Source organism: Gopherus flavomarginatus, chromosome 3 (genome assembly GCF_025201925.1).
Source record: "Gopherus flavomarginatus isolate rGopFla2 chromosome 3, rGopFla2.mat.asm, whole genome shotgun sequence".
Classification (NCBI taxonomy): domain Eukaryota; kingdom Metazoa; phylum Chordata; order Testudines; family Testudinidae; genus Gopherus; species Gopherus flavomarginatus.
Window position 1 is genome coordinate 254,730,336 of NC_066619.1, and position 27,218 is coordinate 254,757,553.

The 27,218-nt window shown below is 42.8% G+C and overlaps 1 protein-coding gene across 1 annotated transcript; it reads right to left on the reverse strand.

The window, feature by feature from the left end:
- Positions 1 to 866: 866 nt before the first annotated feature.
- On the reverse strand, positions 867 to 27,218 carry LAP3 (leucine aminopeptidase 3). Its single transcript, XM_050947767.1, has 13 exons — positions 27,067 to 27,218; positions 25,947 to 26,062; positions 25,538 to 25,592; positions 23,943 to 24,048; positions 19,439 to 19,598; positions 17,458 to 17,622; positions 16,330 to 16,488; positions 12,587 to 12,711; positions 10,200 to 10,288; positions 7,962 to 8,064; positions 4,117 to 4,196; positions 3,280 to 3,392; positions 867 to 1,975 (listed from the first exon to the last, which is right to left on the reverse strand). Exons 1-13 carry the CDS (start codon positions 27,193 to 27,195, stop codon positions 1,780 to 1,782), a joined length of 1,596 nt encoding a protein of 531 aa, XP_050803724.1. The 5' UTR covers positions 27,196 to 27,218; the 3' UTR covers positions 867 to 1,779.

The window sequence follows — 27,218 nt, forward strand, 5'->3', positions numbered from 1 at the left end:
GGAGAGGATTTTTTTTCAATCTGGGCTGCCTTTTCACTGTCCATCATCAAAAAAAAAAAAAAAAAATCTAAGGAGAGCATTTTTTACAGCAGGTGAAAAATCAATGCTAATAGTTAAGCATCTAATTTGCATAAGGAATTTGCAATATGTGCTGAAAGATACCGGTACTTTTGCAAAATTATGCACAGGTAAATGTTAAATTTAGGACAGCTATCTGCATATGGATTATCTAGTGGTTAAAGCAATTAAGTTGCTGTTCCAGCTCTGCCACTGATTAGATGTATGGCCTTGGACAAATCTGGAAAATTATCACCACACTTATTTGAAATGATCAGACAGAGCTTTACGAGTGCAAAATATAATTGCAGGACAGAGAGAGAGAGATTATCCTTTCACATGTACGTTATTAACAGTTTATTTTTCTGCCACACTCTCAGCACACTCATAGGAGTGCACCTATGGCACTCTGATGCCACATCTGCTGTGAATTCTTGTGGCCAACCATGGTTACAAAAACAGGTGCTGTCCTCTAAACAATTAGCCAGCCACAACTCTGTCCTGACTGAACTGCAGTTGGGAAATATACAGGTGAGGAGTCAGATTTCAGTAGTTAGAACAGAATCCTTCATCTGGTGTCATGTGATAGTGCAGACTGATGAGTAAAAAATTGAGTAGTTTTAGTCTCTGTAAACTCTTCTGTTTAAATACACTGACAAACTGCACATTAGAAAAGCTGTCCCTCTTACTGACACACCCTCCAAGGAAAAGTTTTTCTTTAACAATCCCTCCCCTAAACTGTGCTCAGATTGAGAGTACAATTAACTATGGTATTACACAACCAAGGAAGTTACCCAAATAAAAAACAGTCATGTTAATTTCAGCTTTATTGAAAGCACAAGAGAAAAAAAATCAATGCAAGCACAATGAAAAAAGCAAAACCATCAGAGAAAAAAATTTTATGCCAAGCTTTTTGAGAGGAAGTATAAACAACTGCAGGAAATTGTTTAATTTCCTTTAATTATGCTCAATAAATTGGCATCTCATATAGCAAGTGGCAAGACAGTCCATCTCCCTGCCAACATAGGAAGGTTCCTTACAGCTTATTTTCAGGTTCTTTGTCTAGTTTAAACACCTTTAGCAATGGAGTCTCCCAATACCTAATAAAGCACTACTGTGTACTAGCTGATTAAACAGATGGTAACAGTACCTCTAGCTTCTCCCTTATGTTGTTCTGACAAAATTTCTGTCAATAAACCCTATCAAGAGTTATTCTTCCATGTATGGTATATCCAAAACACAGAAGGGCAATGATTCCAGATTAATGGTTTTTATAGTGGAGGCTACTTTATACTGTTTAGACAAAAGAACTTGGTAAAGCAACTAAAAAGGTAGATTTATGTTTGTGACCATTACACAGATCACTACTTATACATCTGAACACAAGTCCAGATGTTTACAATGATCATTTTTTTCAGTATTAAGTGTCTAAAAATAGTTCAAACAGAACTTCTCACCTTCAACAGCATAAAATGGGAAGAGGGAACCTCATCTATGGGATATTCTTACTCAGTAAGAACTGTTTATAAAATGCATTTGTCTTTCATCATTATTTTTTAGATTATGGGAAGTATTCCTGGATTGTAGATGTACTTCCACAGTTGGCATTTTATTAGAGTGTACATATGCCATAGGCCATTAACTAGTTTTAAAATAGAATTTAAGATTAATTGAAGTAGACAGATTTAAGGCAGAGTGGAAGATTACAGAATTAGCATTTTACTAGACACTTTGCTTGTCTTTGCTCAAGCGTGTAGCAAACTCTACTAATGTTCGTGTAGGTCGTCCTGCCATGCCTTTTCGAAGATAAGGAACCTCATCTTTATTTGACATCACACCAGCAATATCTAAATGAGCCCAGTTAGCCACAGTCACAAATTCTTTCAGGAAGGCAGCAGCTGTGCATGCACCTCCAGCTCTGTTGGGGGAGGAGGGAAAAGAGGGGAAAAAAAGTTGAACTTTAACAACTCTAAGTCAACAATAAACTGCACACCAAATAGTTAGCTACTCTCAAGCAACTGGGGTTCTTCAATATGTTTTAATTAGTGTGGATCCACCGAAGGTAGGATGACCAGATGTCCTGGTTTTATTTGTATTTTGATGGGTCACATTGTCACTCCACCTCTTTGTGGGCCCATCTGGAGTATGTAACTTTTCTCCCTGTGTTGAGTGTGGTTTCAGGAACAAGACTAGTAAATTAACTGAGTTAGGCCCAATTCTGAGACTACTTAAGGGATGAACTTAGGGTGCAGTCTCAGCATAACTGTGTCCCTGTGAAAGAAGGTGTAAGGAGGTCCAGCACTGACAGCTTGGAGCTCATTAGTATTCTCTTCTGAGGCAACAGCCACCTGAGGGTAAGATGATATACCAAGCAATCAGACAGCAGCTCAAGAGGATGCTCCATGAGCTTCCGGAGAATAATGTTGAGATTCCATGCAGAAGCTGGCTGACAGGTGGGTGAGTATTCAGGAGATCCTTGAGAAAACTATTGGAGAATTGTGGCTGCCCTTCATGCACTCAGACAAGAGCATGAGGCAGCTCAAGGTGCATGCGTGGCCCCCAGTATTCAAAAGACTTATTTTGTGACATGAGGCACATGTACCTCTATGGGGGATCCACACTAACATGCATTTGAAGAACACAGTAATACTCAATGTTTGGTAGAATTACAGAGCCCTGCGGTTGTTTAAACATAATATTACTCCTTTCCCAGACATGTGTGGTGATAGTACTCGTGTTCTGTTCCCCAGCTTCCAGATATGCTAGTTGCATCATTTTAGGATGGTAGAGCTTCTTTTCTTTGGTGAAGCTGGCCCATTCTCACCCCTCTCTGCAGAGAAACATGCCCCTAGGTACACAAAGGGCAAACTCGTTATGTTTCACAGTGTGCAAGGACTGGACTGTTACATACTCTTGGGCAGGACACAGAGTGGGGCTGGGATGGTTCATTGTGTGCTCTTCCCCCTGAACAAGACCTGTTGTCACCATCTGATTCTAAATTGACAAATCAAGATTTGGCTGTGTATTTTAGCAATTTTTAAAAGTAAAAATACTGAAATCCCATCTCCTGTTTTAAAATCTAACTGTACTAGTGCATATTAGTGCAAGTTCAAAGCATTCCAGTAACCATGGAAATGCTGGCCATTTCTAAAACAATAACATGATGATAAACGGGTATATCAGTTAAGACAAGGGTTGCTGCATTTCAGTTAAATAATGTACCTGCTATATTTTCCAACATTACTGACGTCTGCAAGTGGACAATCAGTAACTTGTTTTGTGTAATGTTCAAAGAGAGGCATTCTCCAAACCCGGTCTCCTGTCAAAATACTGGCCTGCAGAAGAAACAACTGTTATACTTGGGACATATTGCATAGTCAGTCTAAACAAAAGATACCACAGCAAGTACTGTAATGTATATTGTAATCGTAGCTCTCGGTGGACTAGGTAGTTATGAAACCACTTTGAAATTAGTAACACAAGATAACTTCTGGCATCTGAAAAAAATGCTAGAAAAATAAAAGATGAAACGCAATTTTGAATGCTTTAAATTTTGCCCTCTGTTTATGAGAAAAAAGAGCCAATTTTCTGCAAGCCTCATTTTTCTGCTGGTAATGCAGATTTTTCATAAATCACTTCCTCTGGAGAATTCCCTCAGGAATTATAGTTTGACTAAATATTGGGCATTTTTAAGAATTTAATGAATGGCACCTAATCAAGACCAATTCACCTTTTAACACAAGTTACTGGCAACCAGTAGACCTAGAGCTTATAATTAAGCAATAAGCCATAGGAGGGTGTGTATCCTTGAGACTCAGGTGCATACTACCAGTGCACTGTAAGCTACCCAAGAAGTGTATCAATGAGCCAACAATTCACACACACACACACACACCCCTTATGCTTCTCAATACAATGTTAAAAAAAAATAAAACCACCCCCACCCCAAACCACTGTATTTTAAAATGTAATACAATATCTATCATCTCACTTATATAAGAGACCTTCAGGAACATATACACCTAACATTTAAAAAAAAAAATCCATCGTATGGCCTACCTCATAAAGGTGACTCCAAAGCCAAGATGAACTGGTAAAAACTCCAGTCGCAGCAGATCCTAATGCTACATCCATGGCACCTGTAAAATACCACTCTGTAAATTATACCTCTTGCTCTTGGAGATGGAGCAGAACATTCATTTTGCATTCTACCTTCTAACTGTATTTTTAAAGTATCAGAGGGTAGCCGTGTTAGTCTGGATCTGTAAAAGCAGCAAAGAATCCTGTGGCACCTTATAGACTAACAGAGGTTTTGGAGCATGAGCTATCGTGGGTGAATACTTGCATCTGAGGAAGTGGGTATTCACCCACGATAGCTCATGCTCCAAAACCTCTGTTAGTCTATAAGGTGCCACAGGATTCTTTGCTGTATTTTTAAAGATGATTTCCTGTCCACCTTATCCTCAGTGGAGTCTTGGTACTCTTGCATTTATTTGAAAAAGTATTATTGAAAACCTGCTCCTGTGTTAATTAGTATGTAATCAGTAATGGGCCCAATTGTGCCCTCTGGTCTACCCAGATAGAGATGGAAAGGGAGGGGCAGGCATCATCATAACAGCATCCCCCCTTGCCCAGGACCCCGTGGAAGGTTGTCTGGATGGAAGGGGGCAGGATGACCCATAGTATGTTCCCTGTACCATGATCATCAGGCAAGAATGGAAACACAATCCAGGTCTTTTTAGCAACAGGAATTCCCCTTCCAGGAAGATCTAGTCATCAGCTGGCTAAACCCTAATAGTACAGATAGAATGAGTGACAATAGGCAAACTGCCCAAAATACAATGGTAGATGACCCTAATCTCCTATAGATCCCTAGACACAAGAAATCATCTAACACCTGTTCCATAGTTCACACAACAATCTGGGAGGAAACTTGCATATTTCCTTCCCTTTATAATTGGCCTGCCATGGATTTTACCACAGACAGGGGTGGTCTGGCCAATAACCTTAATACGATTTTTTATACAGCCAGTTTTAGAAGTTCCTTGTCCTTCAGCTCTGTAGTTACCATTTGGGGCACATTAAAGGCACACTGTCTGGTAACTGAAGCCCAAAATAATATTTTCTTATAGAAAACCTACAACTGAAATATTTTTATGAATTTGTAATGGTGTGGCACCCACCTCTCGTGAGTGCCCCTTCCGGTCAGGTGTGTCTGTAGTTTTTAAATAGTCCCAGCCCTGGTATCGGGCCGTACCAACAGGGCTTCCTCTCTGGAGGCAATGGTTTCACCTTGGTCTACTCTGCCCCCAGCTCTTCAGCTGGGCCACTAAGTAGTTCAGTTCCCCTTCTGAGGGTTTCTCACTGTCCAGTTGTAAACCAGTTTCCCAGTGGCCTGTGAGCAGTAGAGAGGGACCCAGGCCTGCCCACTAATCTGGGTTCCAGACCAGGAACCCTAAGAATAACAGCCATGTGTTGCCGTGTCCCTTTAACTATACTGCTTTCAGTTACATGGACCATTTCCCTAGGCCCCAGCCTTTGTCAAAGCTTCACTCTTACTTCAGAGCTCATCTAAATTCAGGTCCAGCAATCAGCCAGGAGCTCTCTTCTCTTCACTCCCCTTGTCCCTGCGAGCACTGAGCTGTCCATGGTACCGCAGTTCCCTCTGGCCAGCCAGGAGCACCAGCTGAACTCCTATAGCTCCTGCAAGGAACTGACTATTCTGGTTTCGCAGCTTCTTTTATATGGCCCTCTGGACCCTGACTGGCTGCTTCCTGCAGCCTCTCTGATTAGTTGATTCCCTTGCAGTAACTCTAGGCTGCTTGGAGGACTTCTCTACTGCTCCGTTCCTGGGATCAGTGTGGCAGGACCCTGAGTCCTCCAGCGGGGGGGCTCTGGGCCTAGTCTACCCCATCACAGAATTCTTATAAGCATTCAGGCGAAACAGGAGTTTGAAATTCCCTTGCAGTATTTGTAATCTAAACTTTTCAGCTTAAAAACCCACAAAAACTGAAGCTTGCATCACTCTCTAAAACAGAGTGAATATAAGTCAACATGCCAATCCAATTAAAGGGAAAATACCCTACCAAGATATTGGTCTATGCTTACACACTAGTATAATTGGTGCCACAGAGTTGCTTCTTGATGCTGACCCTTCTTGGGACACGTAGGGTATGTCTAGACTGCAGTTAGACACCCATGACTGCCCTGTGCCAGCTCATGGGGCTCGGACTGTGGGGCTGTTTAATTGTGGTGTAGACATTTGGGCCAGGGCTCTAGGATCCTGCGAGGTGGAAGGATACCAGAGCTATCTCAGGCTGCAGCCTGAGCCTGAATGTCTACACCGCAATTAAACAGCCCCACAGCCCAAGCCCCGTGAGCTTGAACAAGCTGGCACTGGGCAGTCACGGGTTTCTAACTGCAGTGTAGACATACCCTGGGTACCCAGGCAATAATGAGGAGGCCCATTTTAACAACAGAGCATACCAAAACTGAAAGCTCTGCAGGAGACCTGCACAGATAAGAAGCATGCAGAGCTTTGGCTCCTCTTCATCTCCCTGATACCTAGATACCCCAGGCAGAATCAGCATATCATCGTGGTGGCAACTGCCTTCTCCTCCTCTGGGCTGTCAAGTAGCTCAAGGGGAAGCTACTTTTGTATAAGCCAGTAATTGTGTAATCAGTTTCCTCTTTGGCTGCAGAATCTGGCATATACATGAGTATATATCGAGGTGGGCAAATTTTTGGCCCAAGGGCCACATCTGGATGGGGAAATTGTATGCAGGGCCATGAATGTAGGACTGGGGCTGGGAGTACAGAGTGTGGGAGGGGGGTGCGGTGTGCAGGAAGGGGCTCAGGGTAAGGGTTTGTGGTGCAGAAGGGGTGCAGGAAGGGTGCAGGGTGCGGCAGAGGGCTCAGGGCAGGGGTTTGGAGTGCAGGAGGAGTGCGTGGAGTACGGGAGGGGACTCAGGGCAGGAGGTTGGGGTGCGGGGCATGGCAGGGGGCTGGGGTGCAGGAGGGGTGCAGCAGTGGGCTCAAGGCAGGGGGCTAGGGGGCTCAGGGCAGGGAGCTTGGGTGCGGGGTGCAGGGTCCGACTCCATGCCACTTACCTCGAGTGACTCTGGGGTGACAGCAGTGCACAGCAGGGCTAAGGCAAGCTCCCTGCCTGCCCTGGCCCCGCACCGCTCCCAGAAATGACATGTCCAGCAGTGACTCCTGGGGGTGGGATGGGGCAGACGGCTCTGCCATGCACTGCCCTTGCCTGTGGGTATAGCCCCTGAACTTTTCATTGGCCACGATTCCCCATTCCCAGCCAATGGAAGCTGTGCGGGGTGGTGCCTACAGGCGAGGGCAGCACACAGAGCCCTCTGGCGCCCCCCCACCCAAGGGCCGCAGGGACATGGTGCCGGCTGCTTCCAGGAGCATTGTGGGCCCAGGGCAGGCAGGGAGCCTGCCTTAGCTCTGCTGTGCCACAGGACTGGCAATCCCCCGGGCCGGATTTAAAGCCTCGACAGGCTGGATCTGGCCTGCGGGCCGTAGTTTGCCCTCCCCTGATATATGTTAACATAAGTGATTAAACAAATGTAATTTAAAGCATTATTAGACATATACATAAAGAATTCTTTAGTTTCACATATGCATTTTAACCCAATGAAATACTGTTTGTAAACTATAAAGATTTTCTTTTTTTATGACAACTGCTTTACTCTGATGTATGTGAATGGAAAAGTTCCATTTTATTTTTTAATATTTTTAAGAATAAAACTACAACCCTCATGCATAAACAAGGAGGACAAAATACACAAAGTTCTCATTTATTAATAAAACTCCTAAGAAATGTGTTTAAGGAGTTAGTTTTTCATTATGATAAACTGTTTTTCAACATGAAGCAGGAAATTAGTTACCTGTTAACGTCGCAGCATTCACAATGGCCCTTGCATTAAAATTGTGGGCATAACAGAGAGCATCAGCTAATAGCAACCTTCCCTCTGCATCTGTGTTATCAACCTGTAGATACAAAAGTGTAGTGGGGGAAGTCATCTACTCAAAAGTTCCCCTTTACTTGATTTGCTTCTTAAAAATTCTTTTTAAAGAGACTATCTGGGTTTTTGGCTATCAGGCTGAAAGTGATCCATGTATTACAGCTTGTGTAATAACTGCAAGAAGATGAAATTTACTTTCTCATATAAATACAAAACAAAAACTATTTTGATGATCATTTATTTTTCAAAGTGATCTTAGGTAAGTGAACTAGAACAGGACACTAAAATCAACCCAAAATGGAGTTGTCAAGCATCCACAAAAAAATATTTTTAATATAAATCAGGGAACCTCACAGCACTGCTGCCAGGCCTGCCAGGCCTCCCATGCCAGGGCTCGTAGGTGTCAGCAGTATAGAGTAGGACAGGAGGGTACAGCAGAAGATTGGCTACTGTCCCCTGCAAAGCCCGTGGAAATCCAATGGCTATTACCTAGCAGCTGCAAGGGGATCTAGTCAGTGGAAATAAAGATCCTACTGGAAATATAGTGCCAGGAGGGAAAAGGAACTGCAGAGTAGCACAGAGACAAGAAACATCCCTGTAAATGGCTCCTACATTTGTAGATTCAGAAATCCATTTCCTTTGGGTCTCAAGAGTTCCTCTCTCCAAAAATATACGGCCTCTGCAGCCCCTCCTGTTTGAGGGAGTGCATTATAGTGAACTCAGCATAACAACCCTTGTGGTGCTTTTCTGAGTCACTGGCTCTGGCAGAGGGTGATGAGGCCCCTGAGAAGCACAGTGGTTTAGAACTCAATAGTCATGCATATAGCTTGGTGAAACCTCAAGGAACAGAAAGGTTCCTAATGTCAAAGTCAAGAATGGGGGTAACACAATTATACAGAAACTCTGGAAGGAGAAATATTGATTTGTCCAACAATTCCTACAGGGAAACAACAGTCTATAGCATTAGGGCATGTGTTAAGAATTTAACCAATTGGGGAATGGTTACGTATTGCAGATTAAACACAAAATATGTATTTTAGGTCCTGATTCTGCAAACTGCTTTGCACAGCGGGCCCTGTGCCTATGGAATATCCTGGTGTTATGGGATGCTCACCCCATACAAGGCCTGGAGGGGCTGAAATGGCTAGGCAGGCCAATTAACTGCCCAGACTACACCGGAAGGTGGAGACAAGGAATAGGCCAATAACTGGAAATAAATGGCTCAGCTGAACAGGAACAGGAAGCAGTCTACAGTCACTCCCTGGAAGGAAGAGGCTTGGGCTGGCAAACCCAGAGAGAGAAGCAGCAGCCAGAAAAACAGCAGCAAGGGGTAGGATTGTACAGACCTTGGCTACCTGTTATAGGGTCCCTGGGTTAGAACCCAGTATTGAGGGCAGGCCTGGGTTCCCCTACCAGCGACTGGGAAGTGACACAGGGTGCTGGAGATGCCAGCTGGACAGCTGATCCAGAACGACTTTGAATTCCCCAGGAGGGGAGGACCTTAGTGACCTGGCCAGAGGGCCAAGCCATGAACAGGAAGCAGCAGCTCTGGGAGTGAGAAGGGCCGCAGGATGGAAGAGATGATCTGGAGAGAAACTGCCAGGAGAGCAGTGCCTGACAAGAGCTAACCCCCAGGGCCACCAGGCGGAGGCATCATGTGCGGTGAGTGGACTTCGTGACACCTGAGTTCCACATATGTGAAGCGGTTTGTAAGGTCAACGCCTTGGTTATGTCAGCAGAAGAGTAATGCTCTTGTGTTTTACAAAAGAGGTGCCTGGAAGAGGGCCTTGAAAATGTACCAAAAGCAACTACCACTTTGTACAATGTTTGAAGACTATCTTTATCTCTGGCTTTATATGCACTACAACAGCCTCCTCTATGGATACAGCAGATTCTGGAAAATGTAAGTGACTGGGCTTTTTACTTTTCCCTAGTAATTTATAATATTTTTGCAAATACAAAAAAAAAAAAAACCTCAAATTGAAAGAATGCTGTTATCAATTTTAGTTAAATCAGTGAATTTACACAGTATGAGAAATACATTTGTTTTTAAAAAATAGTCTTTGTGCACTTCTTATAACAGAAGTTGAAACAGTAAAACTTGATTGATTAGTAGATTTGGAATGAATGTGTCTAAAAACCAACTTAACACACATATACCTGGATTGTTTTCCCATTCTTTGCCCTAACAACATCTCCAGGCTTGTTTGCCCTACTGCTGGGCATATTTTCACAGAGAGGTGTCAAACCTGAGAGGGAAAAGAAATAATTACTGCAATGTATCATGGGTTTCTAAATTTAGTAATTACAGAAAGACTACTTAAAAGACAACTCTTTACACTAAAATCATTTGTAACAGAAGGATAGCATTCTTGTCTGGAATGTACGTACAATTTCTAGATTTGCACCTGAAATTTCCTGACTGAAGAATGACACGATCCAAATTTCTACATTAGTGACATTTCAGCATTACACAATTAAGTCTGTACATTTATCTTTAACATGCTGCATTCACTAACCTATGCTATTTTTACACCATGTGTTGCACTGGATTTACATCAAGTGATGTCAGAATCAGGCACATGGTCTTGAGGCTCCCTGTCAATAAGTTGCACCTTACAACATGTGGCACTATATGCATATTTCATATCCTTATAAAGGACTGTTTATTTCTGGAATTCTAAAGCTCTTTGGGGAATTTCAAGAGCTTCTCATTCCAAACAAACATTTTACAATGTCAAAAGAAAGAGATCCAGGGGAACCATTATACAGCACTGACATAAGGGCAGCTGGGGAAGATGGTAAAGAGCCCAAGTCAATGCTCTGGTTCCAACCATGGGTATAGTGATAAGGAACATGGCAGTCCACCAGCCACACACAAGGAGAAGCCCATGATCTTGTGTTCTGGACAAAGCATATTGAAGAGGATAATGCTGGGCTGACATGAAGTTGTTTTCAGAACAAACATCTTTAATTCCCATGAAGTTGGGGTTTCTCAAGCTTGTTAGTTGTGTCAACTTCCTCCTGGACATCCACTTTTGCCATTGTGTGAAACAACTCATTTATTCACAGCTGCAGAACATGCAGTGGCAACTACACCCACTGCTTACTTGGGAAAATATTAAAAAGTGATTTAGCTATCCACATTTCCATCCTTCAGAGTGGCTCCCATTTCCTTTCTTCCTGTTCTGCAGCAATAGCTACTAGGAGAGGCAAGCAGGCTGGCTCCTCCTCATTTCCAGCTGCTTTTGCAGATATCTTTGCAATGAAGGGCCAGGGCATTTGTAAAACAGTTGGAAACAAAAGGAGAGTTAGCAACACATGGCCTTACAGCTCTCCACAGACCATCTGCAAGTGCTCCCTGGACCAAGTATTTATTAATACTAGCTGAACTAATGGAATTGCTCCTTTACCTCAACAGCCAGGAGCTAGTTTTTCTGGAACCAAAGACTGCAAGTTCTATTTCCAATACTGGATTTGTGAGCAGTTAGCAGACAACATATGTTTAGTCATACATTGGTACTTTGCACATCAGATTCATATCCTCTCTCCTCTCAACACTGGGTGCTTTTGTTCCATACTAGGGTTTACCTTATTAAAATAGCACTTTTGTGATTTACATAGTCAGTCACCAGTACTATCAGTTTTCAACAACATATACCCTGGAGACACTAACATTTTTTCATCAGCTTTATTCATATATTCATATTCAAAAAGGCCATTCTTTTTGACAGCAAATATTTTAAGTTAGATTTTCCATCCTTTTGGGGATGCAACATGCCAGTCTATGATCCTGAGACCTTCTTTGATGGACATTTCTACATTAAATGGTCTCTGTTATGGCAGACGAGTCCACTTTTTCCAACAAAGAAAGTACAATTATCTGTAAATCAACACTAGTCATCAGGAGTATCCCATGGGAGTCAGGCATCTCCTGCAGGTCCCAAAAGCTCCCAACTCCTTTAGGACATCAATGAGAGTTAAGGAGGATAAGCACTTCACAGGATCAAGCCCAGTGTGGGTGTCAGAACTATCAGTTTTCATCCATACCATTTATGAGACCCCACCCAACATAAGAGATTCTCCAATAGTACTAGATATACCCTATTCTGTTTCTTTGTAACAATGTATTGAGACTAACTGTTAATTTCCTTAATCTGTAGGTCTCAAACACCAAACAAGTAGTGCTCAGATTGATGCACAGGTGTTTTAGACATGCAGCTCCAGTTGCCCTGGACTACGATTCTAGCCAATGAGACAGAGACAAAAGTCTCCAACCAGTTCTATGAGTCATGTATTCCCCTCATAAAGGTTTTAATTCAGTCTTGCAACATTCTTCTCACCCAGGGTAGGCAATTTTTGATGGTGAGTAAAATATTGGGATTTTTTACATTGTTATGAAAGTGAGTAGGTGATGTGATTAGCCTGGTAAGTGTCCATGAAAATTCTGAGCAGCCATTTCCATTACTGAAATTAAAATAGCTGTGCCCTAATGTAACATTTTAAATCATATTTTCTGATGTTCTCCCCTTTGCCCCCCAACTTACCAATTATATTAAGAGGTAGATTCAGTGCTGCTGCTGTCATAATGGCTGAACACACAGTTGCTGCTCCTCCCATATCTGCTCTCATTGCATCCATACCTGAAGGAGGCTTAAGTGAAATGCCACCACTGGGGATGCACAGATCAAGAATAGACATTCTAGAAAAATCTCATTCAGCACACAGAAGCCTCACACCACATGCTTTAAAATAACTATTTTGTCCATCTCTATGTTTATGACAATAATATCAATAGTTTATTATTGTTTTTTAATTTCCTAGTATTCTAAAAAGCAATCTATCTGGTTTTAATAAAACCAATCTCCTCATATCAATTTAATCTGACACAATAAAACATCGCTGAGATAATCTGCAACATGCTAAAATGTAACAAGGTAAACACACTGAATTACATTTAGGAAAACAAAGATAAATCAAAAGGATTTAAAATAAGGGAAAGTGACAGCCCTAGTAAATCAGTTTAAATAACGGGCAGTAGATTAATAAATTAGTCAGTAGTTAGGTCTTCCAGATGACAGTTTTGAGAGGAAGTTCTGTAGGAAGGAAAAACCCCAACTATTTTCACTCTGCCAAAACACGCTACAGAAACAAAGCAGATGCTTCAGGGACTGTAGACTCTAAGGGCTTGTCTACATCACAAAGTTGCAGCGCTGGTGAGGGGGTTACAGCGCTGCAACTTAGGAGGTGTACACATCTGCAGGGCATCACCAGCGCTGCAACTCCCTGTTTGCAGCGCTGGCCGTACTCCCGTTTTGTCAAGGGTGTAGAGGATCCAGCGCTGGTGATCCAGCGCTGGTAATCAAGTGTAGACACTTACCAGCGCTTTTCTTGACCTCCGTGGAATAAGCAGGTATCCCAGCATACCTGAGGAAGCCTCTCTGGTAATCAATCAGGTCTCCTTCCCCGGTTTGCTCTCGCGTTCCCCGAACCCCCGAGCAAGCAGGTCTCCTTCCCCGCGGTTTGCAGGGGGGTTCGGGGAACGCGAGAGCAAACCGCGGGGAAGCAGGTCTCCTTCCCCGGTTTGCTCTCGCGTTCCCCGAACCCTCGTGCAAGCAGGTCTCCTTCCCTGCGGTTTGCTCTCGCGTTCCCCGAACCCCCGAGCAAGCAGGTCTCCTTCCCTGCGGTTTGCTCTCGCGTTCCCCGAACCCCCGAGCAAGCAGGTCTCCTTCCCTGCGGTTTGCTCTCGCGTTCCCCGAACCCCCGAGCAAGCAGGTCTCCTTCCCTGCGGTTTGCTCTCGCGTTCCCCGAACCCCCGAGCAAGCAGGTCTCCTTCCCTGCGGTTTGCTCTCGCGTTCCCCGAACCCCCCTTGAAGCCGCCCAACAGCGCTGCAGTGTGGCCACATCTAACACCACTTGCAGCGCTGGTTGCTGTAAGTGTGGCCACTCTGCAGCGCTGGCCCTATACAGCTGTACTAATACAGCTGTAACAACCAGCGCTGCAAAATTGTAGATGTAGACATACCCTAAGAAGCATATACCTCATTTAGAGCTGTAACCAAGCCAAAAAACAAAACAAAACAAACCCACAAGTCTGTTCTACATCTGCTGTTGGCCCACTGAGGCTTGATCTCCCTTTTGGAAGCAACAAGGTACAGTAGAACCTCAGAGTTACAAATGCCTCGGGAATGGAGGTTGTTCGTAACTCTGAACAAAACGTTAAGATTCCCAAAGTTTACAGTTAAACATTGACTTAATACAGCTTTGAAACTTTACCATGGAGAAGAAAAAAATACTGCTTTTAACCATCTTAATTTAAATGGAACAAGCAAAGAAACAAGCTCCTTACCTTGTCAATTTTTTTTTAAACTTTCCCTTTATTTTTAGATAGTTTACATTCAACACAGTACTGTACTGTATTTGCTTTTTTTTAGGTCTCTGCTGCTGCCTGATTGCATACTTCTGGTTCCAAATCAGGTGTGTGGTTGACCAGTCAGTTCGTAACTCTGCTGCTCTGAGTTTGTAATGCCAATACACTCAACCCTGCTGTGCTCCCAGGGAGAGTGGTAGTCTACCACATACAGCAGATTTACAGGAATATTATAATAATATAATATTAGAGGGACACTGGCAAGAATTCATCTGTGCCTGGCTGAAATCAGCTACTCAGAGAATAAATGTTAACTAATTTCTGACACTATAATCCCTTTATCTCCCTGGCAGAGTTCCAAAACTAGTCCATCTGAGCCAAAAAACCCTACCTTCCCTCCTGCCGCCACCACCACCAAGGTTACTGAGGAGAAGGGGAGGGTAAAAAGCAGGGAGCCTCTTCACTTGGATCAGGAGACCCCTTTGTCTCTCCAGAATGATGGGGGTGGCAGAGGGCCCCACATCAGCAGTCAGGATGGAAAAGTCCCAACTCACCCACTTACTCTGATGTATAGTAAACATATATCAAACAAAATTACTATTGATATTGGGACTCATCAGTTTCTCTTCACCTGCCCAGCCCTACGCCTGGAGGTTGTAGTAGCTTCCTTGGCCTCCAGGGGGAGACAGATGGTTAAAAGATGGGCACTGTGCTGCACAGGAGGTGCAGAGCTCATGTAAGCAAGCACTATTTTTTCCTCCTGAGCAGCTGCACACACACCAAGCCACAGGCATGTTTGGTTTTCATTTTGCTCTTGCACTGGAGGCTAAATTTTCCTCTGGACCGGTTGGCCCACAGCACAGCCAGTGTATCTGATCTTCTGAAGTAACACTTGGATTTTCTGATTGGAAAATGCTTCTCAAAAGTTACTTTAAAAGATGAGATGCAAAGCTTTTTGCAAATACATTTTTTAAAACGTCTCATTAAAATCTCAGACCAAGACAACAACACTGGCACATGCAAAGCCTTGAAATTACCATTAAATACATTTTAGAACAAGAGCATTTAAAATCCATTCCTTTCTCATTCTCCCAACAAACCATAAGTTGAGGATGTTTCATTTCCCTTGAAACAGCTAATAAAGCCAAGCACTCATAGTAGTGGCCAACTTGTACAAGGGAAATACAGGATCCCTATCTCTGAGCTTGGCAGGGAAGTGAAAAGGGACAGGTTTTCAAACATCCTGTTTTAAATGCATTTATTTGCATTACTGTATTTAGGTCTCCATATATTCTGCTATGGGTTTGAGATCTTCAATGAATTATTAAAGTTTTGCACAACCTGTAAAATTTTATTCTCTTGTGTTTTTCATATAATTTTACATACCAATTGCTAGTTCTCATTTCATGAATTTCCTCTGAAATGCTATTTATCAGCATCACTAAACAGAAGTGGGCAACAGTGGATTATTTCCTCCATGAATAAAATAAAAGAAATTGCCAAACTCTTCTTGGTATTTTCCCAAATTTTGTTAAAGCAAGCTATTCTGACTGGAGAATGTTTTCTCCTAGTCATTTGCAACAGAATATCTAACTATAAATAGTAAGTGGGGTTGTTTCAAATATTGTTGATTTTTCAATGGAAATACCAAGATGCCTATTAGTAAATTTTATTTGATAATCTCAAATTTGTTGGCATATTTGCTCAATTTCTCTCTCTCCTCTGCAATTTAATGGCCCATTTTACAAACAATTGATGGGTAAAGTGTTAGCTAATCTGCCTGATTTTTTTAGAAAAAAGTGACTGGCATAATGGCAAATATTTTTGCAGTACCCACTTTTTTTTTTTTATAAACACCTTAATTCCTCCATAATTGGATTATAGTTTTTGTTTCAGTCATAAAAATATTAGCAAACATACCTATCAAAGGTAACGCCTTTTCCAACAAACACTAATGGAGAGTCATTTGCATTAGCACTGCCTGAATAGTGAATCTCCAAGAAGACTGGAGGCTCATCTGAGCCCTTAGCTACACTCAAGAATGCTCCCATCTGTTGTTCTTCTATCCATGCTTTTGACCTATAATTAAAAAAAAGATTTTAATAAGATCCATTACAAAAGAGACTAGAAAAAACTGTGTGATTAATCATGCTGTTCAACAACAATAAAATACCATTTATTTTAAATATTTTTGGATGTTTACTGCATTTTCAAATGTACACCTCTATCTCGATATAACGCTGTCCTTGGGAGCCAAAAAATCTTACCGCGTTATAGGTGAAACCGTGTTATATTGAACTTGCTTTGATCCACCGGAGTGCGCAGCCCCGCCCACCCCCGGAACATTGCTTTACCACGTTATATCCAAATTCATGTTATACCAGGTGGCGTTATATCGAGGTAGCAATGTATTAATTTCAGTTACAAAACTGAATACAAAGTGTACAAGTTCTCTCTTTATATTTATTTTATTACAAATATTTGCACTGTAAAAAACAAAAAATATATTTTTCAATTCACCTCTTACAAGTACTGTAGTGCAATCTTTTTATCATGAAAGTTGAACTTACAAATGTAGAATTATGTTTAAAAAAAGATCAAAACTCTTAAGAGTTTTAAACATGTCTGCAAGCAATTCTGTGTTTCCTAAATAAGAGATTGCAGATTGTATATTCGCTGGGAAGTAATATGAAAAGACTGTCAGGCTTCCTCTTCTGTAGTTTTTTAGAAGGCTTGTCATGTTACAAAAGTAATTGACATATTCATCCTGTTTCTTTATTTTTGTCCCAGCAGACTCTCTGCGCCTACTGTAGCGACTGGAAGTCCTGCTCTTGATACTGAGAATAACTTGCTATTTCTGGGCACCAACAAAGCTTTTATTTATTTAAAGTTTACAGACTGTTACACAAATACTTTCCTTGCATTTGTCATTGTGAATAGCAAGAGGGTAAAAATGAGCAAGTTCATTACAAACTCCAGGAACATTTTACATCCTGCATCTTAATCAATTGCAACTTACAGAGAAGGAATGATTTAAATTGAACTTACCTTATATGGACCTTCACATTGCTATTAACACTTCTGAGTTTCTGTTCAATAACTTCAGCAAATTTCATTGGTGTTATATAATTAGCTGGGGCCTCCATCAAATAGCGAGCCAGATTTTGACCCTCAGCAAACATGACACCTTTCTGCCAGGCCTCCTTGCCATCACTAAACAAACGCCACATAATTATAATTGAACCTTTGCAAAAATAAGATTGTCAGTATTCAATTGTTGTCTATATTTTGAAAAGAAAGCTGCCCCACTAAGGGGAGGTGAGAAGGAATGTTACATTACCTCTATTATTACAGGAACGTGGGAACTGCCATACTAGGTTAGACCTGAAGTCCACCTAACCTAGTCCAGTACCTGTCTATGGCAATGGTCAGCATTAGATGTTTCGGAGGAAGGTGCATGAACCTGGCAGTAGAAGATATGGTATGCTCTCTGCACCCACATTAGGTCTCGCATTAGTTCGAGACTGGCTTAAGTCCTGAAGCATGAGGTTGAATATCCCTTCCAAAATGTGTGTTCACAGTAACAACAACAACTCTAGTCATTCTTATTCTCCACATACCTGTCCAATCCATTTTTGAATCTTGCTAAAATTATGATTATTAATTGACAAAAGGTGGAGCTTGCACAGTGCGATCCCCACTTCAAAGCATAGTTCTGGTCAATGAATTGTCAACAATCACAGTAAGGTGTTCTTGGAGGGATATCCCCAAATCCTATGCTTGCTGTGCTATCTAGGAGCTCGCAACACTACTATGAGGAAGGGAAGTATTATTGCCCCATTTTACAGATGGGGACCTGAGACACCAAGAAAATACGTGATTGGCTCAGAGTTGAACAGGGGAAGTCTGTGGCAGAGCTGGAATTGAGCCTAACTCTTCTTAATCCTACTCCAGTGCCTTTGCCACAAAGTCACCCATGTCTTGAGAAGTTAGTTGTTTCATAAAGACCAGTAATCCTGAGTGACTCTCAAGGTATATGTTGCCCTGGGAAATGGATGAGTGTGACACTGAGGCTTATCAGTATAGGATTAGGTTGACAGATTTACCTAGACTACTGCTTGGCAGGGTGCAGCTTCCCTCTTTAAAGGAAGGAACTGTCCCGGATTCACTCCCTAGCAGCAGGGAAGTGTGGGAGGCTGGTAGGTGAGGGGATATAAAAGAAGCCATTGAATTTTTCTGAGACAGCGCTATATTACTGAGACAAGTTCTGTTGCTATTTGTTTTATCTCCCAAGGAGGGGTCAATGCCATTCAGAACCCAAAAGGAGCATGTGTCATTTTTCTTGTTGCATAAAAAATACATTGCCTATCACAGTATATCCAGTGATCTATGTTAAGACATGCTGGGGTTCAAGAGTTTATCAGAACTCAAAAAAGAATCAGGCATTTCTGAACAACAAAATAAACAGAGGAGATATAAATTCATGCACTTCAGGGGACAAACCAACCTCTAACTGACAAAGGTTAGGAAGTGTCTTCCCCTATGGATCCAGTATTATAATTGTTCACCAGGGTTTTTTTTGCAAGTTCTGACATACCTGGTACTGGCCACTGCTAGAGACATGGTATAAAGTGGACCTCTGGTGTAATCTACTATAGCATTTCTAATGTCTTAGAAGAGTTTGTTCATTTAGAGAGAGGGAGAGGGAGACAACTCCTGCACTTCTGAGTTTTTGGGCCTGGTACCATTAAAAGCACTGTACACATCATAAAACAGACAGAGTTGTTTTTGCCCCTTCTTTCCTAATCCCAGACTCTTCTCTGCTGCAGGGAAGCACTTATGAGAGGAAAAACAAACAACATGACACACTAGCAATGACAATTAGACAAGCAAAGCAAATGCTGTAAAGATGTCTCTGCTGCTAAAATTTTTTATGCAACACCAACTAAAAGGGAGGTGGGGGGAAAAGGAGTGATACATACTCTAGGTATCCAAATGTTTCACAAGTAAAACTTTAGTTTGTCATCACCTTCCATGTAGCTGAGCAGTAACTACGGGTTTCTTTTTTTGCTTAAATTCATTGTATTCATATAGCCCAAGAACAGCTCCTTCTGCAGCAGACTGAGCATCTCCACAGGGGTCTACTTCAACACAAGGGACCTCCAGGTCCTGAACTTGTCTGCATCCAACTGGAAAATACAACACATCAATACGTGAGTACCGACTGCAGCAGCAAAATGGATTCCTGAGGTAATTAATTTTTCAAGGAAAGAACCCAGTTCTATTGACACCTGGTAGATTCTGGCATAAACCACCTGAAAAAAATATTCAATAGAGCAAAGCCTAGAGCAGCAATTTTTACAAGCAGAGTATTGGTATTCATCATGCATCTCTGAACTTCAAATATAATTGATCAAGTAAGCAATTCAGCAAGGGTTGAAAGACAAAACCAAAGTTCTTAAAACTACACAACTTTAGAGTACTTCAGGTGACCAAAGCCTGTAGCCATCAGAAATTAAGTTGTAATACAGTGGGTTGCTAGTACACCTTTACCTCGATACAACGCCGTCCTCAGGAGCCAAAAAATCTTACCGTGTTATAGGTGAAACCACATTATATCAAACTTGCTTTAATCCACCAGAGTGCGCAGCCTCACGCCCCCCCGGAGCACTGCTTTACCACGTTATATCCGAATTCGTGTTATATCGGGTTGTGTTATATCGAGGTAGAGGTGTATAGCTTAAATAGCAGTTAGTTTTTTACAGTCACAACAGCCTTTTGATTCAAAAGGTACATTTATGCACAGCAGAATATATGAACGTATTCCATAAACAAAATATTTGTTTAAGAGGGACTCCCATATAGCAGCCCTGCCTGGAAGCACCCTTCTGCTGCAGGTTATGGCATGACAGAAACATCTGCCTCAGTTTCTCTCTTTCAGCATCCTGAGTAGCTCCACTCCAGCTCTGTCTACTACCCCCCCCCCCCCCCCGGTGCTGGTTTATTACAGCAGCATAACATACATAGTCCAAAACACAGACCCCAAAACCCCAAGCCCATTTCTCACTCCAGTGTAGTCATTAAGATCACTTGTTGTCTTATCCTATGACATCCTACATACCACATGCTGGCATCTTCATCCATGCCCAGACTCTCTGTCAGTCCACCCCAGCCTTGTACCAGAACAACCACCCCAGCTCTTTCAAGTGGAGTGCAACCCTGCTCTTCCCAGCAGGAACCCCTGCCAGTCTCTCTGCTTGGGAACGTCCTTGCCAGGGGAGCATCCTTCACTCTGGTTGGCCCTTCCATGATTCCTCTGGGACCAGCTCTGCAGATGTCAGCGGGTAAGCTCCTCCATTGCTTGCCTGCCTTCAGCTCTCTTTGGCCCTTGGTTACAGCCGGCAAACAACTCTCCCTCCTGCTGCTCCTCCTGCCTTCAGCCCTCACTCTCTGGCTTGGGGACATCAGTCAGCAAATCTGTCTTTCTTTTCTTTTGCCTTCAGCTTTTCCCAGGTCCCAAACATATAATTTTTGGCAACTCTCACCTACCCCTAACTCCCGCATAGGCAGTTCTGATTCACCAGGTCTCTCCAACTCATTGAATCTCTTCCTGTCAGGGTCTCCCTGGTCTTTTACAGCCCCCAGGTGCTGTCTAACCCACTTAAATTGGCCAACTAGGAGCACCCGTTCTGGCACAGAGGTGCTGGACCTACTTCATTTAATGGGGCCAGCCACCCTGTGACAAGGACCAAAGTTAAATGTGATATCCCTCTCAATTAAAATGCTAGAAAGCAAGGTTGTACCAAATTATGAGACCCCACATAAATATGCCCAATGGTCACACAGCATGATTTCACTCATTCCGAAAGACAGAATTCACAAGGAACTTTCTTTAGCCCCCAACTGATGGGGGAAAGGGGCAAATATAGCACCAATCTATAAAAAGAGAAATAAGGGCAACCCGGGGAATTATAGACCAGTCAGCTTCAGTGTTCCCTCTAATTTTTCCCACCCATGTGTGGAATGAATTTTCTTATGTGCACCAATCTGGAGGTGATGTATGACACTTCACCTTCATATTGGTGCACATAACAAAATTCATGTGGTAGGGCTGGGGTCGAGGGGTTAGAAGTGTGGGAGGGGGCTCAGGACTGGGGCAGAGGGCTGTGAGGGCTCCAGCTGGCAGTACGGGCTCTGGGGTGGGGCCAGGGATGAGGGGTTTGGAGTGCAGGAGGCTGCAGCGGGGAGAGAGGACTCTCACCATCTCTCTCTCTCCGCAGCAGCACCTGGGCTGGAGGGGAAAAAGGTGCCTCTCCCTGCCGTGGCAGCTCTGGGAATGGGGCTGCAGGATAGATGACCCTCTCCCATCCCCCACAGGTCCAGGCCAAGGCTGGGTTCAGGGAGGGGTGCCCTGTGACAGGTCCGGGCCGGGCCGCCCTGGCCAGGTCTGGGCTGTGCTGCACTGCCCCAGCCGAAGCAGGTTGGGGGCTGGGCTAGGTTGGGGCTGGGAGAAGGGCACCCCTCCCTCAGCAGGTCCCCAGGTAGGTTCCCTGAGCACCTGTGTGTTGCTAAATAGGCTGCTGCATGGCCACACGGCCTCACAGCTTACAGGGAATTTAAGTCAGCTTAACTTCAGTACCCGGAAAAATAATGGAGCAAATAATCGAGCAATCAATTTGCAAATATCTAGAAGATAATAAGTTGATAAGTAAGAGTCAGCATGGATTTGTAAACAACAAATCATGTCAAACCAACCTAATATTCTTCTCTGACACAGTAACAAGCCTTGTGGATGGGGGAAAGCAGTAGATGTGGTTTATCTTGAATTTAATAAGGCTTTTAATACTATCTCACATGAGCTTCTCATAAACAAACTAGGGAGATACAACGTAGATGAAGCTACTATAAGGTGGGTGCATAACTGGTTGGAAAACCATTCCCAGAGAGTAGTTATCAGTGGTTCACAGTCAATCTGAACGGACATATCAAGTGGAGTCCCGCAGGAATCAGTTCTGGATCTGGTTCTGTTCAATATCTTCATCAATGATTTAGAGAATGGCATAGAGAGTGCACTTATAAAGTTTGTGGATGATACCAAGCTGGGAGGGGTTGCAAGTGCTTTGGTGGATAGGATTAAAATTCAAAATGATCTGGACAAACTGGAGAAATGGTCTGAAGAAAACAGGATGAAATTTAACAAGGACAAATGCAAAGTACTCCACTTAGGAAGGAACAATCAATTGCACACATAAAAAATGGGAAATGACTGCCTAGGAAGGAGTACTGCAGAAAAGAATCTGGGGGTCATAGTGGACCACAAGCTAAATATGAATCAACTGTGTAACACTGTTGCAAAAAAAGCAAATATTTTGTGATTTGTTAGCAGAAGTGTTGTAAGCAAGACACAAGAAGTAATTCTTCCACTCTACTCTGTGCTCACTAGGCCTCAACTGGAGTATTGTGTCCAGTTCTGGTGCCACATTTCAGGAAAGATGTGGACAAACTGGAGAAGGGCCAGAGAAAAGCAAAGCAACAAAAATGATTAAAGATCTAGAAAACATGACTTATGAGGAAAGATTGAAAAAATTGGGTTTGGAGAAGAGAAGATTAAAGGGGGCCATGATAACAAGTACATAAAAGGTATTTACAAGGAGGAGGGAGAAAAATTGTCCTCCTTAACCTCTTAGGAAAGGACAAGAAGCAATGAGCTTAAATTGCATCAAGGGCGGTTTAGGTTAGACATTCAGAAAAATTGTCAGGGTAGTTAAGCATGGGAATAAGTTTTCCTAGGAAGGTTGTGGAATCTCCGTTACAGGAGATTTTTAAGAGCAGGTTAGACAAACACCTGTCAGGAATGGTCGAGTTAATACCTAGTCCTGCCATGAGCGCAGGGGATTGGACTGCATGACCTCTTGAGGTCCCTTCTAGTCCTACGATTCTGTGATGATGAAACACATATCACGTTATACTGTCAAGGATATCAAAGTCTTAATTACCACCTAAGCAACAACAGAAAATATTTAAGGTAGTCACATATGCACAGAGCATTGTTATAATCTTGTCAATTTCACTGATTCTCATATGGTGAAGTGAAAGTGAAAGGGTCTTTTGAATTTCATGCTACTTGGGAAAGCTATGAGAAGCAGATTCTGCAAAAAAACAACTCCCATCTTAGGAAAACTACTCTGCATCAATTCATATTTGGAAGGTTATCTCCACAACCATACGGCTATAGTTTGGGGTTGGAAGGAGGGGAGGGTTGGGTTCTTTTTAAAAAAACATGGAAAATATAAATTCTGTTAAAAATTAAAGGCCTAGGCCCTTTTCTCACGAGGGAAACCTTCCCATTTGTCAGTGATGAGTGAATTTTCCAAGCCATGCATTAGGTCTTATGCTTTAAAACAAAATGTGTTATGGCCTGTTTGATTTAAGCTCATGTGCTTCACCAAAAATGGAATGTATCACATTACAGCAGGGCTTCAATAGATCAAATACTTGCAACAGGAACAAATATTAAATGAAAACAAGTTAACCTGCTACAGCTGTCCGAATATTTTCTTTGTCCTCATTCCAGTTTTCTTGATCATTCACTCCAGCAGCCTTCTTACCCAAGCCGACAACTACAACACTTGGAAAATCCTGTGCAAAAACAACACACAAGTGGATTTAATTTCTTCACTCTGATAGCCATGATGGAAGTTAATATGAATGATAAAGAGCATTATTTTCAAATGAAGGCAAACATAACATGAAAATACATCCATTATCATTAGCATATTATGATAGTGATCTTGTCTCTACCTCTCAATAATCTTGCATAAGCAGATGGACAACTTCACTGTTATCTAATTGTTAATATTTATGTGTATTATTGTGGTGTCTAGAGGACCCAGTCAGGGTCCCATTGTGCTACGCCCTGTACACACACACACTGAGAAGTTGGTGTCTGCCTCAAAAAGCAGTCTAAGTAATAGGATTGTTCTTATTGGTTAGGGCATTATGTTCAGTATAACATTGTGCATTTTTCAGCCTGTCCCCATCTTTTAGTTTACACAGCATGGCATGATGCTTTACCTTTGTGGCTGCTCCACAACTCAAGGGCAGCAGGCCACTGGCTAACTGATACTCTGCACACATACCCCTACCTCTTGAGCACCACAGAGAGAAAGGAGAAAAAGGTCTCAAAAGGGCAAACTGTATTTCCCCACCTTACCACTGCTGAGAGACCTTTCTAGTGCTGCTGTGCACTGAAAAATTATTTAAAATGTGTCTCCATCCACAGAGATATAGAGGTGGAGGTATCCCCACTCCTCCTGACGGGATAAAGTTAAGAGAACATTCAACTTGAGGTCTCCTCACACTTCCATTATAAACTGGAAGAGCATAGGTTTTGTAACAATGAGAAGTCCGGTGACACCTTAAAGACTAACAGATTTATTTGGGCATAAGCTTTCATGGGTAAAAAACCACTTCTTCAGATCCACGAAAGCTTATGCCCAAATAAATCTGTTAGTCTTTAAGGTATCACCGGACTCCTCGTTGTTTTTGTGGATACAGCCCAGCACAGATACCCCTCTGATACAGTTTATAATAATCAGTTTTCAAACTGCTGCACCGCGCAACATCCAGCTCACAAGAGACTGCAGCTAGTACAAGCTTTCCAGCTCAGCTACAGCCCACAGTGATTTGAACAGTCTTCTTATCATCACTTTTTCATGCTCTTGGGAGGGAACTGCGTAGGGTCCAGTTCTGCAGCCTTTTCATGCAAGGAATCCCTACTTACTTTAATGGCAGTTCTGCATGCTACAGAATTGGGATTTTGGGACCTGATCTAATCTCCAATGGAATCCATGGGAGTCTTTCCACTGACTCTGTGGGCTGGATTGGACCCTTGTAAAGGAACTTAGATAGAGAAGGCAAAAATCACTGAAAGTATTTTTTCTTAAATCTTAGAAAAACCACAGTATAGCAACACATTAAATTCAAACACCACAGTATTTAATGAGAGTATAACATTCTGCTGTAATAATATGCTGCACCCAGAAAAAGCTTATAATAAGGAATAATGCCAAGACTCAAATTCAAACCACCAACTCGTCATCATACTTAAAAAATTCAAGATTCATACCTGATGCAAGCCATGAAATAGGCGTATTTTGCCTTTCTTCAAAGGAGGCCCAGATCTAGAACACAAAAAAGTGTCATGAGTTCTTTTAAAACAGAGATCCTGATTTTTGTGGTAATAATTTTATTCTCCAGTCATGCAATATCCCTTAACTTCACACAGGGACACTGGCTAAGAACAGATTCAAAGGGAAACATACCACCTACAGAATCACCATCACCACTTCCTGCTGGGCTGTTTTTTCATTAGAGGTCCCCTTATCTCATTCTGGCTAAACAGAATTGGGTTAAGTCAGTAGATATGAATGTCAATGCATGAGGCAGGATGGCTGCAAACTAGAACAATCAATAAAGATGTATTTTCTGTGTTTACAATATCTTAAAAAATATAAAAAACTGATCTAAACACTTACATACACAATAACTCTGTCAGCTTTCCAGATACAAGTCTATCAAAAGTCTCCCCAGCATTAGTAAACTGAGGAACCGCCTCTTCTTTTTCTTTTGCATAGACTCCTAAGACGAGGCCCTTTAAAAAAACAAAAACAAAAAGTACACTAATGCAAGATACTCTTTTTCTAAACAATTCATATTGAGATTTGATAAATGTTTCTGAACATAACCATAATGCTGTATAAAAGAGGTTTAGTGAACTCAGTTTATTAAATAATCTAAAGTATGAAGTGATGATTGGATAAATCAGGATACTTGCCAAGACCAAAAGTAACATTCTTTAAACAAGAGAAAGAAAGAGCTATAATAATGCTGTGCTTCAGATCAGTGTGCTGCTTTTTAAAAGGTATTTAGGTAAGCAGGGATACAGACTGGCAGGTGCTTTATAAAATCCCACTAAGCACCTACCGGAATTTTGGCACCCTTAATACCTTTAAAAATCTGGTTCATTATGTATAAAAATGAAGTTTCCAGACACAGATTTAAAATACAGGCTATTCTGCTTGTTAGTTAACATTATATCTGAACAGGGACATCTTGAAGAAAGGAAAAGGTTACTTTGTCTGCGACTGAGTCAGGGTCAAGGACATTATCAGGTGCACTGAGAAGGAAACAAAACCCCCAAGCAAGAGGAAATCACGGCTGCTAACCTACAGAACCCTAACAAATATTTCTAGGACGCCAGGCGCGTCCCAGGTTGCTGACTCTGGCCCCGATCCTACAAAGCCAGAGGTTTAACTCCAAGCACGACAGCCCTGGCAAGGACTTCATACACCTGCTCCAGCGCACGTGAGGGGGGCGTGTGAGTGCGAGGCAGCAGCTGAACCAGCGAGTGAAAAGGGCCGGGGAATGATGACATTTAACGGGCAGCCTGGCCAGTCTTCACACACAAGGGCGACTGTGGGGTGGGACAACCCAGCTACCGTCTCCCCGACCCACGCCTGGGTGTCCGCCCTGCCGCTGGCATTTCCACCCTCGGACACAGATACGCGTGGCTGGGGCAGCGCCTATCTGCAGCCAGTCGCTCCTCTGCCCGCACGGCCCCCGGCCCCCACGTGCTGGCACCCCCGCGCCCTTTACCTTGCGCCCCGCGCCGCTGCTGTAGCCTCGCGGGGCGAGGGAAGGGCCGCGGCGGGGCCAGCAGCAAGAGAAAGGGGGAGCCCCGCCGAGGCTGCGGCGAACGAGCCTCCCCAGCGGCAGCGGCAGCATGACCAGCACAGTGGCAGCGCGCG

What these genes read in the sequence shown, in the direction of transcription:
- LAP3 (XM_050947767.1), bottom strand. Translation starts at nt 27,195, where the DNA reads ATGCTGCCGCTGCCGCTGGGGAGGCTCGTTCGCCGCAGCCTCGGCGGG. An exon ending in AAAGGCGTTACCTTTGATAG is followed by an intron (nt 12,712 to 16,329) that starts GTATGTTTGCTA and finishes GTGCATCCCCAG; the next exon opens with TGGTGGCATTTCACTTAAGC. An exon ending in AATGTTGGAAAATATAGCAG is followed by an intron (nt 1,976 to 3,279) that starts GTACATTATTTA and finishes CTCCCCCAACAG; the next exon opens with AGCTGGAGGTGCATGCACAG.